The sequence below is a fragment of the Rousettus aegyptiacus genome, unplaced genomic scaffold, assembly GCF_014176215.1.
Source record: "Rousettus aegyptiacus isolate mRouAeg1 unplaced genomic scaffold, mRouAeg1.p scaffold_m13_p_10, whole genome shotgun sequence".
NCBI classification, from domain to species: Eukaryota; Metazoa; Chordata; class Mammalia; order Chiroptera; family Pteropodidae; genus Rousettus; species Rousettus aegyptiacus.
Window position 1 is genome coordinate 39,926,556 of NW_023416285.1, and position 22,477 is coordinate 39,949,032.

Below are 22,477 nucleotides of genomic sequence, written 5' to 3' on the forward strand. Positions count from 1 at the left end.
AGGCCATTTTAATTATTTGGTTACTGACTTCAGTGACCATTATTACATATTTAAATTTCCAAGTTATATTACAGCAGTAATATAGCTATAATAAGTATAATCAAAATAAAGGAATTTTTGCATAAAGGATATTTAAAATGAGAGCAATAAGTCCAATCACTAAAATACCACCTTTTTTTATAGCATTGGTAGAAACAGACAAAATGCTGATTTTCCATTAAGGAATAAACTTTGCACTGATTTAAACTGTGAATGTGAAACCAACGCAACAAAATATGTAAATGGAAGAGTTAAGGAAACCATTTGAGCCAGTATGCATCTCCAAGTGTGTACTGCCAGTCTCAGAGCCACCATAAAGTATAACTCCCTCTTTTTGGGTTGCTTATTTGTTCCTTGTTCTCACACCACAGTTCAAATCCAAGTTCATGCAGACTCATAGACTATCAGGAGAGACAGTACTTAACGAGCTATCTGCTGGTACAAGCTTCTGTGGTGTTTGCTTCCATATGGAAATGATATTCTCCAATTTCCAGGACATTCTGTGCCAGGAGAACAAAAATTGGAATGAAACTAATAGATTCCATAGGCTACAAAGAGTGGTACCCTCTCAAAGTGAAATCAGAATCTAATCATGCTTCTTGTCCGAAAAATAAGACATGCTTTCTCTTTTTTTCCCTCATGCAGCTGTGTATTAGTATATATTATTTGATGTTTAGTTTGAAGTATTAGTTTTTGAAGTATTATTCAAAGTATAGTTTCAAACAGCCTAAGTTTGCCTTCTTTGAAACCTGAGCACAATTCCATGTAATGACCATGGATAGCTCTGAACACAGGAGTCAGTAATTACCAGGTCCTCCATAGATTGACCAGGAACCAATCATGTCACACCAACTAACTTCTTTCCTTCCTTCCTTCCTGCCCGCCTTCCTTCCTTCTACCTTCCTTTCTTTCTTCCTTTCTTTCTCTTTCTTCCTCCCTCCTTCCTTCATTTGCTTCCTTTTTCCCTTCATCCATCTCTCTCTCTCTCTCTCTCTCTCTCTCTCTCTCTCTCTCTCTCTCAATCTCTTGATTAAGGAAATGGTGCATTTGAAAAGGCCTCCACTGGACCTTTCACTGGGACTTGGGACAGCCCGGTCAGAGATTCAGAGATATGGAAGGATAGAAACAGGTATGATAGTGAATGAGTAACTGATGAAGCAACTGCGCTTACATGCGCAGATGCTCGGATCAAAATTAGTAAAGCCCTTAGCCCTACCCTGTTCCACACATTTATTAATAACTTCAACGAAGCTATTGAGTGCCTGGGGCATGCAATTATATGAAATTTAAGGATTAAATTTGGGTTGATAAAACTAAGCTTTCTTCTAACTCTGAGAGTTTGAAACACTATTTGAACAATTTAATAGGACTACCATTGTTCTGTGGTTAAATTTTGAACACCAAGGGAAATTTTCTGAAAAGATTCCCCCAGTAAACACCCTCCCTAGTGGGGGGTTGACATGTGTATATGCCTGGGATGTGCAGTACCTCATAGCATTTGAAAGCCAGTATGTCTTCATGCCAAGTAGTAATAACATAGTTGAAAGTGAGATGTGGAAAACATCAGATCCCTTAATTCTGTGCAGAGTTCTTAGAAATAAATCATCTCAGGAGCCAATTTTCTTTAGTATAGTAAATGGATCCAGCCAGCTAAGCAGAGAGTGTCTCTATCCCAGTGAGCTCTCTTCCCTGTTCCTACACTGAATTTCCTTTATTTCCATGTGTGTTGTGGTGTCTGAATTGGATTCCCCCAGGACCCATTCTTTTTTATTACATAGGTAGCAAGCATACAGCTTTTATCTCTATTATATCTGAACTGTGGTGATGTTAGCTGACCTAGGTGGATTAATTTTTAATAGAGAGACATGCCGTACTTATGTCCAGAGTTCTTTGTGACAAGACACATGGCTAAAATCAAAATCACTATACCCAGGAAATTCTCATCTAGATATGAAAACACATTTATGTGGTCCTTTAAGATGAAAATCCAATTTGAAGCCTCAAATCTTTTCTTTTTTCTCTTCGAATAATTTTCTTACAATGTTCTTATCTGTTTTGTTACTCTGGAATTACTGATTAAAATGTAAAATATTTCCCCTACTAGCAATTGGGAATTGTTAGCAAATACATCTTAAAACTGACTCTCTCTGCAGGTAATGTAGCTTGGCATAGTATCGTGTACCACACTGTTCTTTTTGCTTCCTTCTCATTTTTTTCTATTTGAATGCCAACTATCAAAACATGAGATAACCTTGTACTTTTAGATTATTTCAAACTAAAACAGAAAGAATAGTTGGTTTTATTTGTTCTTTACTTATATTGAACTATGCATTACATGTAATTTTATAACTCTTTTGAATACGAGCCTTGAATTATAAAACCGTATAGAATAAAAGAGAGAAAAAGAGATAAATCATATAAGCATTTCATGTTGCATAGGCGAAAAACTTCTACATGCAGACTGATAATCAGACATACCTTTTCTTTATTAAGGTTGAAATTCATAATGGTTTTACATTTCTCACTTTAAAATAAGTGAATTCATCCACCCTACCTCTGTGTTTTAAGAGAAAATGTCACCCATAAATAAGCTGTATATTTCACATATAAACCACTGGTGACACTCGGAAAATGACACACTTGGTCGTCTTGTCAGTGCAGTGGGTCAGGAATGGAGCCACTAAATACAGCTGTGCTCACAAAAAGAAAATCTGATGAATGGCCTCGTGTGAGCCACAAAGCATCAAACAAGCATAATTCCATTCCATGAATAGTAGTTAATAGTTAATTCAGAATCACAATATATCTTTTACGGGAGCTGTGTTTGGTTAATGGTCACAGATACTCATTTTGCAAACAGAGACCACGTAGTTGAAAATGTGAAGGTTAGTCGTAACATTTTCTAAGAGGTATTCTGCTAGATTTGGACAAATTAAAGGGGTTCAGGATTTAAGGTAACACCTTTTCCAACTAATTTTTGGGTAAGTGGAAATGCCAAACTAGCCAGCACACCCATAGGCCAATCTCAACATCGGGCTTTATTTTGTCCATGCCCTCTGTCCCGCTAAACCACCTTGCTCTTCCCCCTAGTTTTCCGCCTTTCCTTCTCTGTAGTGAGCGTATCGCCTGCTGCATTACTGTACTGTCATAGCCATCTGAACCCTTTTCCAGAGTTGGCTCCACTGATTTTAATCCTTGCAGAGAATTACTGCTGTTTAATGAAATATCATGAAATAGAAGGTACAATCTGGTCAGTTCAGTAGTTCCACTCTGCATCTTAACACTACATTTTTATTATTTTTTTTCCCAGGGGTTACTTTTCACTCACCCTTCCCCTCCTCACCTCTCAGCCTGATTTTTTCACTTGCATGTTGGCTGTGCAGAGCTGCTCGTCTCTGAGCCCTGCTCCTGGGAGGAGTCAGCTGAGCATTAGTACAAATGGTGAAGCGGCTCCTGTGCAGCTCCCGCTTCGGCCACGTAAATATGCCAACATATTCTCTACCACTTCTCAAGATTGAATAGACAAGAATCTGTCTTCAACACTGCCTTCAGTTTTTGAAAATATTTACATTATCTGTGTTCCCAGATAAGTTGGTTCTCTTTATATTTTGAGAAACTATGAACCTTATTCCACATGAAGTTAATTTTTTTTTTTTAAATTAATGTGCTTATCTCTCCTACTACACAGTTGGGTCTTCAAAAACTTCAGATAGTCACCCTTGCTATTGAAGCACCTGGCACATTCTAAGTTGAAGCACTGTGCTAGAGTCAAGAGATTAGTTTCTAGTACCAACTCTAGTTATCGATTAGGTATTGGCTCTTCTTTGGGGTTCAGTTTCCTTAACTATAATCTGTTGGGTTGAATCAGTGGTTCTCAAAACTTACTGCATTTAGGATCTCTTGTACAACTTTTAAGTGTGTATGTGTATGTGTGTGTGGTTGTGTCTGTACACGTGCATTTCACATATCTGGACCCTCGCCTAAAAATTTTGTTTAATTGGGTGGTGTGAGGACCTGTACTTTTCCATTAAGAGTTATTTATATCTCCCTGTGACCCTAATATGCAGCTAGTTTGAGAAATCACTAGATTAGATGATGTATGATGTTTCTTTCAATCAGGTCTAATGATCTATGATTATAATGTGATCTTTTTAAATAAAATACTGAGTGTTTAAGATAATTTTGTAGATTTTATAAATATTTTGCTAGCTGAAGGAGCAACTATTCTATGATTCAAACTGTAGGAATCCCAGAATTTAAGATCATGGCCAAATTCTAGCCTTGTTTAAATCACAGTAATCTACAAATGTACTTAAAGCATAACTTTTTTTAATGCATAGATTATTACAAATTAAATACTCTACATCATTTGAGATCTAGCTTTAGAATATATTAGATAGGATTTTTTAAATAAGGAAAGGAATATATTGAGGTGGGTCTTTCAGTAAATAAAAATAAATATCACCCTGTTCCCTCCGAAAATCACAAATCAGGATTTCATGCTGAATATGTTTTTTATTAAAGATTGTCTAAGATAATTTGTACAGACTTGTCCTTGGTAAGACGTTGTTCTTTGGTTTTTGGGTTTCGTGGGGGTTTTTTTACTAATTTACATATGCATCTTACTTTAACTGCAATCTTGAGCAGCTTCTGAACTTTTAGCTGCAGAGCACGCATCTTAAACATGCTAATCCCAACACGCTAAGCAGAAGCACCCAAAACAGCTTACTGAATGACCTCAATGGAAAGTGCAAACTCCTAAATAAATGGGCTCTCACACGATTAATGTGATGCCTTAGCCGATTCCTGTAGTCAATAAAAGATGGATAGCCATGATCCCAGATATCTCCCTCCCTGATACATTTGCATTTTTTTTTATAATGTCTTCACATGGAAAAGTTTTCGTCCGTGATCTGTGGGAAGGGGGTCATTGGTGGAAACATTCTTGGCTCTCCTCCTTCAAGCCTGTTCCTCAGGGCTGCCGTAGCAAATTCTCTTTTGAGAGTTAGCGAGGATATCAGATCCATTTGATGATTCTGGTTAGGACATAGTGTCCCTCGTCTGAACCTTAAATCTAAAATGAGACACAATTCAGTGCCTCCTAAATTCAGTGTCTCCTTGATGCATTCAGAAAACTTGGCAGACAGTTGTACTTTAAAAAAAAACAGTTTTGACCTCTTAACCTCGTTATTTTCCAGAGCCCATCCCGACTTTGTCTTCATGGCAGCAGGAGAACGTGAACTCTGATGAAGCACGCTGCTCCCCGCAGGCCGGGCTCCTGATTCGTCAGCTTCTGGATGAAGACAGCGACCCCATGCTCTCTCCTCGGTTCTACGCTTATGGACAGAGTAGGCAATACCTGGATGACACAGAAGTGCCTCCTTCTCCCCCAAATTCCCATTCTTTCATGAGGTATGTTTCTTTGTGTTACTGATAAGCAAATGCATCATCGCTAGAAAGGTTAGTAATGCTGCTGATGGCCAGTAATATTTTTAAGTTAAGTTGTAAGTCTGTGAAGGAACATGTTTGAAATTCTTCCTTCTAGGACACTGGCTCCATCCCAGTATTTCAGTTGAACTGTGGCCCAACTGCAGTATCACATATCGAATTTCCATTAGTACCTCCTTTCCAAAACTCTGTCAAATTTAACTTTGAGGTCTGCAGCAGATAAATTTGAGTCCTAACTTTGCCAATTGTAAATGAGGGAGAGAAGATTAGACCCATTTAGAGCTCGAAGTTACAAAACGGATTAGTAGTCAAATTTCTTCCATTCACGAGGATGGAGACTGTTTGCACCCTCCCCCTCCATGTCGTGCGCTCATCCCCCAGCCCTCCCCTGGCCAGCAGTGACTGACTGCCAGGGGAAGCTGACCCAAGTGCACCCCTCACAGGCGGCGGAGCTCCTCTCTGGGGTCCTACGACGACGAGCGCGAGGACCTGACACCTGCCCAGCTCACACGAAGGATTCAGAGCCTTAAAAAGAAGATCCGAAAATTTGAAGACAGATTTGAAGAGGAGAGGAAGTACAGAGTAAGCGTGTCCTCACAGAGTTCTCGTCATCCTCTCCCTTCCCTGGACATTGCATGCCAGTGTATCAATAATTCAGGTTAAGGGAGAGTTCTAAGAATTCTCAAAACAAAAAGAGAACAAAAGCTGAATAGTAAACCCTGATAAACCTCAGACATCATGTAACAGCAGTTTCCTTGCAGAAGTATATTGTTACAAATAAATTGAGTGCTTTAATCTATATTTTGTAAACTCAGCAAGCCGAAATGGGCAAAAACCATTAAATGAAGTCTTTTGTTTGGCTAAAACCTCATTCAAGATTATCTTCTAAACTTTCATTAGTATTGACCTTATTCTACTCTCAGCTCTATCCTTAGTATTTCCCATAAGAGTAGCAAAAAGGCATTTTTCAAGGTGGTTGCAATGTAAAATATCACATACCACTCTGCTTTCTATACTGTTAGCCTGACAGGTTAAACCTTACAAATAATGGAAAAGGTGCTGTGGACCTCATAGAAGCCCGTGAAAATAAAAATCCAGCATTTTGCCTCTGAGGAGGTATTTAAAAGCATCAAAAAAAAAAAAAAAAAAGATATAAAGAAGGATAATGGAATTCACTAAAATTTTCTCTGATTAGTCATGTTTAATTTCTTATTCCAATGGGACTCAACTTTCCTTCCATTTTAAAACAAACTGATCATCGAATGCTTCTTTTTCTTGCCCCAATTCCTAAACATTTACTTTAATTTTCCTTTTCTCAGCCCTCCCACAGTGACAAAGCAGCCAATCCAGAGGTTCTGAAATGGACAAATGACCTTGCCAAATTCCGGAAACAGCTAAAAGGTGGGTAAAGTTCTAAACCGATGGCATGCTTTCTGTAAAAGAAGCCAGGTACAGGATCTATGTCTCACTGTACTTGCCGAGAGTTCCTGCTAAAATATTCCAGAAAGACAAGTTTCTTGAAGCTGCTTCTCAGAAGTGAGGGGACACCTTTTCCATGTCTTCACATGGACTCACTCAATCATAGGGCAACTCAGGTCAGCCATGATGCAAATTCTGCAACATTTCTTTATTTCCCTAAATCACTAATATAAGGATAATGGTTTCAATTCAACATCCATTAATTACCTCTTTAATCCAAGGTTTTATATGCTGTGGTGTCAGGAAAAGACAGACAGACACAGAGATGGATATAAAAAGCTTTCATCCCTTCCCCTCAAAAGAGTTTGCTATCTTTTAGAAGATAGATTCATATAATCAACTCAATAGAATACAAAGTAAAAATAATTCCAAAATGAGTTAAAAAAAAAAAAAAAGTCGGACAGTAGTTGGGTGCTAGATTGATAAATACCTTTAAATGCTAAGTGAATAAGTATAGGAAGAACAGAGAACAGCAAACGGGTGGCTGTGGCTAAAGCATGGATGTTAAATAAAATATCTAGAGCTTTCTTAGGAATTAGAGTTAAGGAAACTGTCCAGATAATCCAGGAAGACATTATCATTTTCTTTAGTTTTATGTAATAACCCAGAGATTTCAACTAATATTATAATTAGATACTTTCTTAAAAAAATAAAATAAAATAAAAAAGGATGAGCTAAGCAGTTATTAACACCACAGAAAAACAATTTGGGTTCAGGAGGCATCAATTTTTATATATCCCTTCCCCCAAATCTTTTCTACTAGAGTCTAAATTAAAGATATCTGAAGAGGACCTAACCCCCAGGCTGCGGCAGCGAAGCAACACACTCCCCAAGAGTTTCGGTTCCCAGCTTGAGAAGGAAGATGAGAAAAAGCAAGAGCTGGTAGATAAAACAATAAAGCCTAGCGTTGAAGCCACACTGGAATCTATCCAGAAGAAGCTCCAGGAGAAGCGGGTGGAAAGCAGCCGTCCTGAGGACATTAAGGTGTGGTGATTCTGTGAGGGACTCAAGCTAACAGCATGCTAATGCTGAACCATTCCAGTCAACATAGTAGAAACATACGGCATGTCACATGGATCTCAATGGAAGAGTGATAAAGACACTTTTCTCAGCCTCCCACACCCTCTTCTTGCACACTCTTAGATGTCTAGGGAAGCAGATGAAACAACTTTAGAGTGCTTTAACTGTAGGTACTTTGATTTTTTACTACAAATTGAAAGCAGAAAACTCTATTGTACAGATCGCAGAATAAACTTGTTTAGTTTAATACGTGGTTCGGTGACTCTGTGAGGTGGAGGGATTATAGACAAACCTTTGGGACTGTAGTCATTGCTTGGGCCATTGAGCTAAGCCCAATATGCCTCGCGCAGCCTTGCTTAACTTAGTATGTAGCACACCTTTGCTGCCTCAGGGGAGATGTTGGTAGCTCATGATTCTGCTGTGTATCCATATTTCTAGCAAGAGGTCAGGAATAATTGATCCTAAGCGAGTTTTGGATAGAGTTAGGAGGAACTGTTTTATGAGGATTCTTTTTAACCTTACTTTAGGAAACTTGTTGAACTAAAAACAGTTGGAATGTTCACAAATGTTTCCCCCTTTTCATTTCTCTGTCTTCGTGTTTGTACAGGATATGACCAAAGACCAGATTGCTAATGAGAAAGTGGCTCTGCAGAAAGCTCTGTTATATTATGAAAGCATCCATGGACGGCCGGTATGTAACGTACTGAAGTTTCTTTCTGATTGGGGTAAATAATGTGGCTTTAGGAATGGATCTTCAGTGTTCAATATTTTGCAAATGAGGTAGAGTCTCTGTGTTTCGAAGATTACTGTATTTTTCAACAGAACTAAGCTTTCCGAAGGCTAAACCTATTAGACGCTAAATTCACTTGAGTTTCAAAGAAAATTAGTCTCCAACTAAAATTTAGTTGCTAGTGTCCTGCTTCAAGGGAGAAATGGCAGAGGCGGGGTATAAATTGGTACAGAGACCCCAGAGGGAGGAAACTCCCCTGTGCCTGGTCTGTCCTCATAAGCTGCCTCTGGCTGTAAGCATTCTTATCCATAAAATGAAGGTGCTAAATTAGAATGATCTGCCCTACAGTTCAGTCTCTCGGCAATGCAGTTGCAACCAGTGTTTGTCTGTAGAGAAGTTCCAGCCGCCATCCAGACCCTAAAGTGTGATGAATCCAAAATGTGGCCTTTCCTTTTTATAACAAGGAGCATTTGAGGCAATTTGTTAGCGAGTGTTTATTAAATGTTTGTTCCTAGTCTGGTGGAAGATGGTAACATGATAGGTTTCTCTCTTCCTTTAGGAACTTATAATTAGATATCCTTGTCAGTTACTCTTAGTAACCTGTTTAGAAGGTATTCTTAAGAGCAGATATAAAGAAGTGTGAAATTTATGTTCACAGTGTGATTTATAAAGCCAAAAAGCATGAGTCTCTTTTCCAGTCCCAGCCATAGCTATATAATTGAGATAATCTATTCATCTAAAATAAGTTCCTTTAAATAAAGAAGCTTCCAGAATAAAGCACTAGACTCTAAGGTCCATGTGAGCAGGAATTCTAGGTTTTATGAACCTAATCCTCAGCAAGTGCAAGAATCAACATGGTGTATGCCCAGTAAACTATCTGTAGAATGCAGCTTCTGTGGTATTTGGTTCTGAATTACCAGGTTTAAGTTTTAAAAAGAAGCTGGAGTCGATGATGGTTGATTTTGCTAGCCTGTCCCTACAGTGGAAAAATACTGGCTCTTTGGGATAATGGTCATGTTTCAAGCCAGGTTTTTTTTTGTTGTTGTTTTGTTTTTCAAGCCAAGTTTTATTTTAGATTTTTTAAAGGCATTGAACCAAATAGTAAATGCACTGACACTCACATGTGTTGTGCAACTTTGTCTTTTCCTATTGGAGTATTCCAAACTTGTAGAGTTGGAATTTAACTTCTTTTTACAGAGAGAAACCTGTTCACCTACGGAGGGCTCAGAGCCTTTAAGGGTCTCCTCTAGGCCACCAGACAGTCCTAGGTGAGGGAGGCGGGTCTTATGTGTTTTCCTTCTTTTCATTGTATGGATTCATGTCATGACATTGATAGACATCTTTAAAGATTTCCTTCCCTGCGGCCCCAAGATCTCACAGCTGCATTCTAGTCTTAACTTTAACTGCCAGTTCAGGGGGTTGTGGGCCTTGGTGTGTGTCGCTCTGAGTTGACGAATTCTCTCATTCTCCCTGGACTTTGGCAACCTGGCTTCAGAACCCAACCCTACTGAGACTAGCTCTGTAACTTGGCTACTTAAGTAAAATCTCAGAGCCTCAGGGCTTTGTCCGTGTAATGGATGTCTGTTACAGGTTTTCAGGGAAACTAAAAGACATTACCGATACATACGCATTTACCTTTAGATTGCCTGGCACTGAGAAAGTGGGGCATAGTGGCTTTGATGGGGGAGGAGGGAATTGTGCCATAAATGGTAATTTTCACTTCTGTTAAAATTACATATTCTGCTCTCTGGGGCCTACTTCTTATTAAATGATAGAATCAGGGGGAAGAATGTACATTTTTAGCATCCTTAAAATTCGGAATATGAAATTTTAGTTCTTGGTCCTGACTTATGATTTCCCTTTCATCATTCTTTCCAATGAAGGAAGACACCTTTTGGGGTCAATTTCTGGCATATCATGGGGCAGGGAACAAATGCTGTGGGAAAGTTGAGTGTCATTTATTTCTGGTCCCAATTCAGAATCTCTGCCTCTCTCTAAAACATGATGCTCTAACCTCCTCAGGAAAAGCAGAGTCCATTTGATATCTGGCCAGTCTGGAAAAGAGTGAACATTTCATTGTCAGATCTGTGATACTGCCGTGGACCCTGAACTGTAAATATCATTTAGGCAACACTCTTCTTAAAAGAAAAATACGTGTATTTCCAGAGCTAAACTATCATTCTAGACCCCAGGTTTTTTTAGAAAAGCTGGTGCGCAGAGGTCATGGGTTTTTGCTGAGTTTATAGATTCTGATTTAAAAAGATACTAACTGTCCAAATCACAGACCAAAACACTTATCTGCCACATCTGTACATATTTTACAAAGGCTGTTTGCTTTAACAGGGCACTCTACATACAGACTGACACATATGAAAAACAAAAACACACTCATTTACACACTGGCACATAGTCTCTACTAATTATTATTACCTTGTCTAGTCCTGAATTTTGTCATCTAAAAAACAAAGCTCTTGTAATTCTGATATTCCATAGTTCTAATTTTATCTTTATCTTTGTAATAAAAACATCAGTCATTTTATCTTTCACCTTTGTGGCATTGTCTAGATGACGGCTACCAAACTGATGTTTTCTTAGGGAAGTTTTATTTGAGACTAAGACAAAACCCATCACAAAAGATAAAGCAAGCAAATATATCTATCTCCTCAGGCCTTTGTGATTTATGCCTAAGGCTTACAACTGTTTAAATATGGATAATTATTGGCTGGTGTTCCCTTTGTTCCTCGAAATGTATCTGAGACTTAGAACCAAATAGGGTAGTAAAAGGATAGTAGATGAAGATTTATTTTAATCAAAAACAAAGACATACTGGAAGGTGCTGCCTTCTCCCATTAGATCTCCATATCTAGATTTTTATACTGTCTTGATTTGTGTGCAAAAATACATCTTAGTAATAACTCTATTTCTACACGTTGGAAAGCCATTCAGAGCTACTAGTTCAATGAAAACTCAAGGTTTGTGGCAAAAGGAGTGAAAATATGTTGAAAAGACAATATACTACATGCTTGGCCTGTAGTCCTTCCCAAGCAATTATGGGTCATGAAGATTTCCTAATATGAATTCTGCAATGTACCAATCAGGAAACCAAAGCTCAGAGAGCTTTGCTGACTCTATTCAAAGGTCTATTCTTGGTTAGTAGCAGAATCCCTGAGAGCTGATGACTCAAGAGCAAGAGTGGCAACTTCCAGTTTCCTATGGTCCACTTAATATCAGTCAGCCCTTTTCTGATAGTTCAACCAGCCTCTGCTTTGTTTATCTAGTTATTGGTTAGCTTTTGGCTCTACTCACAAACCCAGCACTGACAATTGCATGTGACATGTATTTATGATGGGGGAACCAGTATTAACTTTTAGTATCACCAAGTCTTTGGTTTCTGTATAATTCAAGTAGTATTAATTTTTTTTCCCTACCTCAGACTTAAAGATCTTTGATATTTTTCGTGTTTAGATACTTCTATCAAATGCCAGTGTTTTTGATGGAGTCATGATGAGTTTGAACACTCCATAGTCAAAAACTGGATTTTATCAGATCATTTACAGGTGATTAGATACTGAGCAATTCATAGAAAATCTAAATATCAGTGTCATAAGCCAGAGAATAAAGCCAGTGATCCTCTTCATTTACTCCAACTAGAAAATTTGGTTTTTGAACAAAGAATTAGAAAGGAAATTGGTTTCTGTCAAATTTGCCACACCTGACTGATTTTCCCAGCTAAGTCCTCTTCTGTAAGCCAAAGATGTTTCTGCCAAGCAGCTAATAATGGGGTGTTAGTCCACAATGGGGAAATGTTGACTCCTTCTTATATTTTTTACTTTCAGTATGTCTTTTGGTCACTAAACCAGCTATTGTTTATCTTGCACATTATATTGCACCACGTCATGTGTTGACAGTTCAGATGTGCCTTAACCTCATCTGCAATGCATTTCATGGATACAGCTTTTACCGAAAAAATTATTCCATGTGTTCCAGTCCTAACTTTTGTCATCTTACATGTGAAATTGTACTAGTCGCTCTATTTCTGTTTATCAGACTTATTTATGCTGCTGCTTAACTTTGGTTAAAAGATCACATAAATAAATACAGAAAAGGGCCCAGATTATAAATATGTGTTGAATTTTCATGAAGTGAACAAATCCAGGTAAGGAATAAATTTCTTACGAGCATCCAGATCAAGAAACAAAATGTTACCACACACACACACACACACACACACACACACACACACCCATCTCACTTTCTTGTCAATACCACGACCCCTGCCCCACCAAGGAAAAACATTCTCTTGACTTCTAGCACTGTAGGTTCGATTCACTTATTTTTTGACTTTATGCAAGTAGAATCTTACAGTAGGTATTCTTTGGTGTCTGGCTTATTTTACTTGGCTTTGTTTTTGTGAGATTAATTCAAGATGTTGCATATAGCTGTGGCTCATTTATTCATATTGTTGTATGCCATTCAGCTTTGGAACATACCTTATCCATTCTGCTGCTGTTGGGCATATGTATGATTTCCAGTTTGAGGTTGCCATAAATAGTGCTGCTGTGGACATTTTTATATGCACGTGTCTTTTGGTGAACTTAATGGCCATATTTGTTTAGTTTATATTTAGAGTGGAACTGGGTCATATGTGCAGCTTTAATATACACTGCCAAATAGTTTTCCAGAGTGTTCACCCTTTCCAGCAGTGAAAGAGTTCCAGTTGTCCAGCATTCCCACTGACGCTTGATGCTGTCTGTCTTTTCATTTTAGCCATTGTGGTTGGTATACCGTAGTAACATCTGTGGTTCCATCCTCAGGGGTTTTTCGTATATAATTTCTGAGTTCCCTTCCACTTTTCACAGGCATTTTTAAAAATAAAGTACTAATTTTAAAACTCCTTTTGATACTATAGATAGTAGAAGCAGGAAAATGCCATCCACCATTTAATATTATGATAACAGGAAAAGATAGAAATAAAAGATTATTATTGTTGCTAATGATAGAAAATAAATCCACAAAATGTTTTTGCATTATGACGGGATTCTGTCTTTGCTTTTGAAGTTTACTGAAAGTTCACTTATTGTTGATCACTTTGAGAAAGGCAGATATAAAAGGCAGCAAAGGATAATTTATTTATGCATAATCCAGAATTGTCTTCAAAAGAAGGCCTAAAAGATCCATAAAAGAAATGGTCAAAGCTAATACTACCTGCCCTTCCTTGCTTTTGTAGCTCTTGCCTTCTTATGTGGAAATAAAATGAAGAAGGCAAACAGCTATCTCGAAACAAAGATACTTCATCTCATTCACCATTTAAGTAAACAAGAGAAATGCATGTATACCTATGAATTAGCATACCTATTTATGTTTGAAATATTTATTCGCTCATTTCTCAGATACTTATAGAATATTTCCATTATGTCAGGCCCTGAAATAGTTGCCAGGGATACAAAAACACAAACTCTGCTCTCAAGGGGCTTATAGTCTAAAGAGGAGATAGATATGTCAACAAATAGTTACTATAGAGTATAAAATGTATCATCCATTGGGGCTGCTATGACAGAACACCATAGAACTCAGTGGCTTATACACACAGAAATTTATTCCTCACAGTTCTGGAGGCTGGGAAGTCCAAGATCAAAATGCCAGCCTATTCAGTGTCTGATTAGGGCCCCCTTCCTCTTTTGTAGACAGCTGTCTTTTTGTTGTCCTCACATGGCAGAAATGGTCGCTTTTATAAGGGTACTAATCTTATTCATGAGGGCCCCGCCTCCCAAAGACTCCACCTCCAAATACTGTCACATTGGAAATTAGGTTTCAATATATGGATTTTGTGGGGCAGATACAAAACATTCAGTCTATAGCAAAGCGTATGTGAAAATATACAGGTGGCAGTAGGTGACACAAAGGAGAGAGTAAGTCTTCTAGATGTCGGAAGAAGGCTGGGGAGGTGGCTATTGATCTGGAATTTGCCAAACCAGGCCAACCTGGGGTAGAGGGAGCAAGACAAGGAAGAACGAGACAACCTTATCTATCTGGAGCCTGCGGTATGCTGGGGAGGAGGAGAAACAGCAGATGATAAAGGGCTTCAAATACTATATTAAATACTGTACCAGAGATTTGGGCTTGATTTTTCCTCACAGCCTAGAGAGTCAGTCCTTTACACATTTTGAGGGCTGTGCCAAATTTTAGGAATACAGAAATGAATCCATGTATTCTATCGGCAGGTGTTCCCTTGAACACCCACTGTTTGTCAGAATCTTGTCCTTAAAAGCAAAACAATTTTATGGGGGAGAAAGACATGCAAAAAAGTTGATTACAGAACTGCATAAGTATTATAAAAGAAATGTGTGCTTTCTCCTTCCCTGGACCTAGAAAATAGTAAATTGTCTAGGAACTCTGAACCTCAAGGAGTTTTAAACAGGGAAATGATAATGATCATAGTTTTGACTTAGGAAAAGCAATACTGCTAGTGATCTGAAGCTAAAGTAGATATTTTAAACATTCATCAACTAAAGAATGTTATCAGTTTAAATAAACGTTGGGAGACTGATGAGACTTCAGTTGAATCATCAATACTTTCTTTAGGCCCAGCACATGCTGGGGCAGCTGGAAGCCTGACCGCCTGGAGCAGGCTTCTCAACTCTCTTGTCCTTGCTTTTCAGGTAACCAAGAATGAACGTCAAGTTATGAAGCCACTTTATGACAGATACCGGCTGGTCAAACAGATCCTGTCCCGAGTCAACACCATACCCATCATCGTGAGTTCACCACCTCTGTTGTTGATTACCTAGTTGAATGAGCCCTAGCTATGTTAATAGGACCCTAACCTGCTTTCTCATTAAAGAATCGCCTTTAATTGTTAAACCTGCCATTACTTTCTATGGCCCCTAAGCTTGAAGAGTGAAGAATTTATCAAAGACTGAAGCTATATGTGTCAAAAGTGAGCGAATCTGAACGTGATAGAATTATTTTTTCTTTTGGGAGTCACGCTTTGGCAATATTTATCCATCTGACATGTGCTGGGCCAACTCCCTTATTCTTTCCTCAGCGACAGAGCACCAAGGGGAGGGGACAAGGCTGTGCCTTCTCCAGGCCTCTCCACCCCAAAGAGTGCTTCTTTGGTCCCAGGGGCCCCCTGTTAATAGTCTTCTCTCCCCCTCCAAGAAGGGATAAGGCCTTCAGGAGTCATATCCAGGGAGAAATCCTTGGAGGAACCCAAGAGAGCAAGCCTCCTCTTTTTGGAGGATGTAGAGAAGTGTAAGATAGAAGAAAAGGGAGAAAGGCTAATTAATGACTGTGACGGTGCTCTCAGTGGCCACCATCTTTGGACCTAGCCACTTTTGGCTTCTGAGTTCTAATTTAGTCTAGTAATAGAGAGCAGCAACTTGCCTTCCACTGTGGGAAAGTCTTCCCGGCACTGACCAGCTTGTCCTCCCCCCTTATCCCAGTCTTGGCTTTTCCACCCCCAGCTGTGAGTGCGGTGTGAATGCCCTGTCACTCTCCGGGGGACTCTGTTGCTTCCTCAGGGACCCTGGAGCTTCCTTTGCTGGCCCTTAGGCTTTTTAGTAAGCAGACATAGCCTTCTTAGTTGTTGTTGAAATGAGTATTCACCTTAGCTGCTGCTCTTCTAGTCCTGCTTTTAAATCTCCTTGTTTATTTCTAGGCCTAAGCTGTGGTCTTTATATGTCCTTTAATGGTGCACTTGTTCATATGAATGAGAGAGGGTCCAGAGACCTCAGGCAGGTGTGTTTGAAGAAAGCTATTTTTCTAGAAATTTTCCGCAGAATAATTAGTAAACTAAGCAGTAGAAGGATCAAATCGAAGGACTGGTTTTCATTCCTCACTTAGGAACCCTTAGTGTACTGAAATAGGTGAGTGAGTGGACAGCAGGGAAGTCAGGTAACCTTTGTATAACTCGGTGAGCATACGTCATTAAGAGTCGAAGCTTTTCACAGTTCAGGTGTTCTTGGAGTTACTGTGATTGGGGAGCAGGTGTTTTCCCCTCAGGTCTTCCTAGCATGTTCCAAGCTCCTTGGTTTGTGTGTAGGGGCTCAGAAGTGAAGCGTCACTTGGAAAAGAACTTTAGTCGTTCCTGGTTTTCCTGGGAGTTTTTGATGGGGAGGAATTTGAGTGTATCGTTAAAAGGTGGTAATGCAATACTGATGAGGCAGAAGAGGCAGAGAGCTGGCGGGAAAGGGGAAGGTGCGCAATATAACCTACTTGTTAACGCCTGTCGCAGGGTTCCCCCTCCAGCAAGCGGAGAAGCCCTTTGCTGCAGCCAATTATCGAGGGTGAAACGGCTTCCTTCTTCAAGGAGATAAAGGTGACCACTTGCTAATCCACCTCAGTCCCCTCCCTGCCTCTTGTGAATGGAGGGGCTTATGATTAGGCCCTTTGGTGATGGCTTCCTGTAGTGTCCCCGAAAATCTGTACACAATCACCTTCGAACAGTCTTTTTTTATTTATGTTATAGAACCGCTTAGTTTCCTTAGTTTCATTTCATTCCCCCAGGTTGTTTTTTTTTTTTTTGCACTTTGTTTTCACGGGGGATTCTTTTGTTTCTTTTGTTTTCACAATGTTTTTAGTTTGGGGGTGCTTTTTGCCTATTTGGAGGATGGATTTTTTTTATATTTCAAAATTTTGTTAAATTAGCTCACTGGATAACTCTTTTTCTAAAAAAAAAAAATCTCATTTACTGAGTAGAAAACTAAAATTAACAAGGGCAATATATGTGTGTGTGTATTGCACAATAAAAAATTACCGTTTTATAGACAAACGTCTTAGTTGTCTTTGACAGATTTGCCAGTACAGTTTCACCCACCCTTTCTCTTGCCTTTCGCCTGGCAAATTTAGTCCTCAGCGACTACTTTTTCTAGATTAGGAAGTATAATCTATGCCCATACATCGGTGTGTCTCTGTATGGACCTAATTGGCCTGGACTAGGATTGCCCTCTTTCATGTTGTTGTTTCTAGATAACTAAACACACTGGACAACCTCATACAGGGCCCTAGAGATGAAAAGTCAATGTCATTATTTTTAAATCAGTGATTGTCTTTTAGTAGTTTTTTTTTAAGTCAGGAGAGAGAGTAAAACTCAAAGCAGAAGTGAGTTTTTAAGAGTTTCACTTGTCATATTTCTGTGACATTTCCAAGCCTGGCATGGTCATTTATTTGCTAGAGTTAGGAAAGATTATTTCAGAATATGGGGGCCTTATTCCCGCAGAGGGACACCAGTTGAGAAACACTCCATTTCCTTGCCTAATTCTAATTCTAACTGAGGTAAGGTATCAGAAGTTATACAGTCTTCTTTTATTTACTCTGTTTCTTTTCTTACGTCTTAGGGGTCTTAACTACTTCAGATACCTAACTTTAAGGTATTAGGCAATGACTGTGCTTACTATTCATATTATTTTAAATAGAATTTGTTTTATGAAAAGTTCTAAATGTGAAATTTAGGTGAATATGCTATATTGTGTCTTAAAAATTAGAGCTATTTTCTTACATTAAGACAATGAAAGAAGATATATTTTGTCAAGCTGGTAATTGCACACAAAAATTAAATCACTTATTGAACAAAGGTGGGCAATCGTATGTATGAAAATTAATATATTTCTCTTAGAATCATGCAATAGAACTGTTACTGGATGAAAATGTGTTAACACATCTAAAATGTGACACAATAATTGCCGTATTAAACAAATGGAATATATACTAATGATGCTCTTTTTAAAAAGAGGACATTCTTCCAAATCTTATCCTGTAGCTCAGTTTTCTTTTTCACAAGTGTATTTTGGCCATGGCTCTTTTTCTGGCTCACATGATGGTCAAAATTGGAGATAATTTTGCAATGATTACATTGCTTTTGTAAATAGTGCTATCTTTTAGTTCATTTTGTTCTAATTGGCCAGACTTACTAGCATGTATTTGGGTTGTACTAATTCTTGGCAATTCTGATACAATTAAAATTTGGCATGTGTGCAGATAAGAAGATTGTATTAAAGTCGTTTTTTAAAAAACATCCCTAGTTTTAAATGTTTATAAGAGGAAACCAGCTGTGTATGAAATAGAGCCAGCTCAAATTCTGAGGCTCTAAATCTTCCAGCCAAAAAATCCTAGAGGTTATCATTTTTCCTATCCGACATAAAAATTTCCTCTAAAATTTCTCTGACAGAATAGAGACACTGTCTCTAATAAGTGATTCCACCTTCAAGCTTGATAAGTTTGCAGCAACAGAGAGAGTAAGGTCACTCATTACTGTAGTAAACATCAATAATAACTAAAAATATTGTTTTGTAAGTATCATTTTTAAAATTATAAAATATGACAATTGTATAGTATGTAATTTAGATGTATAAATATGTTTGATAACTATAAAATATCACAATGAACATAATTAAAATTTATAATATTCATAATTATTATTAATATATTACTTTCTACTTAATAGGCTTAGCTTTGCCCTCTGGAACAACATGGAATAAGCGTAGTGCTTCTTCCATGAACAGTTCATATATTTAGTCACCGGCCTTGCCCATTCCCACCCACACCCTGTGAAAATTTTTTCTCCACGCTACTCTTACTATTTCTCATGTGATATGGATTCCAGACCATCCAGCAGTCCAGTGACTCTGCCTATATACATACCAATTTATATCTTTCTTAAAACTGAAACCGGGAACTATACACTATTCTAGATATGGTTTAACCAGCAAGAGAGTGGATCAAGGACCAGTCCTAACTTCGATCTGGATGACTAAGGCCCTTCAGTTCTACAGCTCTGTGACTACATGACTGTCAATGTACTGCGAGGTCATTTTTATCTTCCTATAACAGGATTTCTCAGCTTCAGCACTGGAGACATTTTGGGCTCGACAACTCTTTGTTGTATGGGGCTGACCTCCACTCACTAGATGCCACATGTACATTATAACCACCCCTCCACAGTTGTGACAAATAAAAATGTCTCCAGACATTTCCAGAGGTCCCCTAAATGGCCAAATCACCCCCAATTTGAGAACCATTGCTTGTTACCCTGTCTTATTGTTGGTTTATGCAATCCCCAGCTTCTTTTTCTATGGATTGCTTATTGTGTATCAAGCTTTTTATTTTCCTAACCTAAATATAGAAACTTGAATTTTTCCAGTTAGTTTTTTTCATACATCTATTCCAGCCTCATGAAATATATTAAATCTAGATTTCGTATTGCAGCATACCAGAGATCCCTACCCACTTTGTATTATCTATGTGTTTTTTGAATATGCCATTTATGTCTTTATCCAAGTGATTGATAAATATAGAGTAAGGCAGAGTCAGGTAAAGAGTCTGCTAGAATAGACTTTTCTCCAGATTCATGTCACCATCGGTCGGCACAGATTTTCACAAGCACCTTTCCTTTGGTAGATCAGCTCACCTCATTCTTTATTGAAATCCAGTTATGGCGATTCTATCAAACTAGGGAACATAGTTTTCATGACTTGTTTTTAAGGAGCCAATACTAGTCACCATTGATCATTATTTTTTTTTTTAATCAAATGCTCATATATTATGTATTGATTCCTTCTAGAAGCTACCCAATATTCACTACAACCTAATAGTCTTATAATTTGAAGATCTATTTGGCTATTTCTCTTTTTCCTTATGATTGTCATAGCTTACCTAGAATAGTTTTGTTTAGCTTCATCATTAAAAACGTACAAGACACATTCTCACATTTTTAAGTTCTCCCAGGCCCCTGGGATATAATTGATTGATAAGGCCAAGACACCTAACTTTATTTCTTATGTGTCTTAGGTTTTAAAACTCTCTTAATAGTTTGTATTTCTCTTTGAAAGCTGAATTACTAGGCTGTTTAACAGACATTTATTGAACACCTACTATATGCAGGCATTGGCCAGGGTTTGCGGACAGCAGTGTTCAGACAGGTCCAAATCCCTACCTCTGTGGAGTTTATGGCCGGGGGGTTCCACCTGGTCTTCTTCATCCAGGGGAAGCAGGTGGGGGGCAGCAGGCTGAGCCTGTGTGCCAAGTGTACCTTATGAAGACTACATAGGTGGGAATCATTACTTCCTTTAACCAATGAGAAAATTTTAAATTATTAATTTAAAAATCACCTTTACTCTGTTAATTTAAAAATGTTTCAATAATATAAATTTTAAAAAATTAATAATGAGGCATTTACTTCCATGGACCAAGCAAAGAAATTGAAGATCAGAAGTCACCCCAGAGAGAATCTGGAAAAGCCACCTAGTTTTTGCCAGTGTTATCTTCGTAACAATTTTGTTGTAGTTATAGAATAGTCCTTTTCTGTTGTTTTGTCTGTTTATGTTATTTCTCTTCAGAGACACCATTATAAATACACCAAACTTTGTCAGAAAATCCACCGCAGCGGTGTGCATACTTGTACTCTGACCATCAGTGGTAACTGCTGCTGCCTCCTGAGATTCATCTGCTGCAGTGGCACTGAAGCCACTTGGTTTAACTAGAGCAACTGACGTTGTACTTCCCGTCATTCATGTAGCTGTACTCCTAACCAATTTTTCCATTTTTCAAGATACTAGGATATTCTCTCCTGGTCTGATTGTATATTTTGGTTGGTAAATTACTTTTAAAATCTCTCTTTCGGACTCTGATATTATTTCTTCCTTAAACTTACATAGCTTTAAAATTGGCACTAAGAATTACTAATTTGACTTCATTGTTCTTCTAACTGCATTATCATCGAGGCAGAGAATATAATACTTTTCTTAGAATCTTGGATGCTGAGAAATACAGACATGTCCTTGGAAGTTCCTTGAGAAAACTTAGGAGATTTATGATTCTAATCATGGAAGATAGATGTTTGGATCTTCTCAAAAATTCATTAGATGTTGTGTATCAGGCAACCATGAAGTATTTTATAATCTCAACACTTAAATAGCAAGGCTATATTGTTCAATTTCTGAGAATATTCATAGCTTACTAAAAAATACTTTCTGTCGTATACAAGTAATGGAATCCTGAAAGCACTGATTGCTGGTGGTGGATTTTGTTATGTATTGTCACAGAGCTGGGAACTTTTAGATTCTTTTGCGTCATTTGATTGAGAGTATAAATTATGATGGTTATTCCTCTGTACCCTCAGCCTTGACAAATGTTAATTGTGATGTACACTGATCTTTTAATAGTTTTTTCCCCCATTGAGTGGCTGTGTTTACATTTGTGTTATTTACTATATGTATATAGATGTTCAGTAATATATTCATAATGTATGTGCATTGCTAAATGTCGATACAGAAGAAGCTATATGGTGTCTAAATAATTAAAAGAATGTTAAATGATACTTGTAATGAAAGAATGTCAGAAAAGTAACCACATTTTGGTTGGGATTGCTGTGTATCTCCAGGAAGAAGAGGAGGGTTCAGAGGATGATAGCAACACAAAACAGGACTTCATGGTCACTCTGAAAACTGATTTTAGTGCCCGTTGCTTTCTCGACCAATTTGAAGATGATGCTGATGGGTTTATTTCCCCCATGGATGATAAAATACCATCAAAATGCAGCCAGGACACCGGGCTTTCAAATCTCCATGCTGCTTCAATGTATGTCATTTTGGTGTTGAAATGTTTGGATCAAAATAACTTTCCTAAATATTATTTTGGTCTTTGTACTTAAATTGGCTGACAAAACACAAGTGATTTACCTGTGGTGCATCTGTGTGGATACAACAGTGATTTTTTTTTTTAAGCTTCTGGCTCAGTTTTGGTATGTGCATCATCCCATGTTAT

General features: G+C 38.1%; 1 protein-coding gene across 11 annotated transcripts in view; it reads left to right on the plus strand.

Annotated features, from left to right (window-relative positions):
• FAM13A (family with sequence similarity 13 member A) overlaps positions 1-22,477 on the plus strand; it is a 250,060-nt gene that overhangs the window by 222,594 nt on the left and 4,989 nt on the right. For 10 of the 11 annotated variants that reach the window (XM_036227706.1, XM_016161037.2, XM_036227704.1 and 7 more), the window contains 8 exons: positions 5,238-5,451; positions 5,931-6,069; positions 6,807-6,888; positions 7,730-7,950; positions 8,594-8,677; positions 15,376-15,471; positions 16,953-17,036; positions 22,095-22,291. In XM_036227706.1, the coding sequence (XP_036083599.1) occupies positions 5,238-5,451; positions 5,931-6,069; positions 6,807-6,888; positions 7,730-7,950; positions 8,594-8,677; positions 15,376-15,471; positions 16,953-17,036; positions 22,095-22,291 (1,117 nt within the window). The remainder of the gene's footprint in view (positions 1-5,237; positions 5,452-5,930; positions 6,070-6,806; positions 6,889-7,729; positions 7,951-8,593; positions 8,678-15,375; positions 15,472-16,952; positions 17,037-22,094; positions 22,292-22,477) is intronic. The other variant, XM_036227705.1, reaches the window with a different exon arrangement.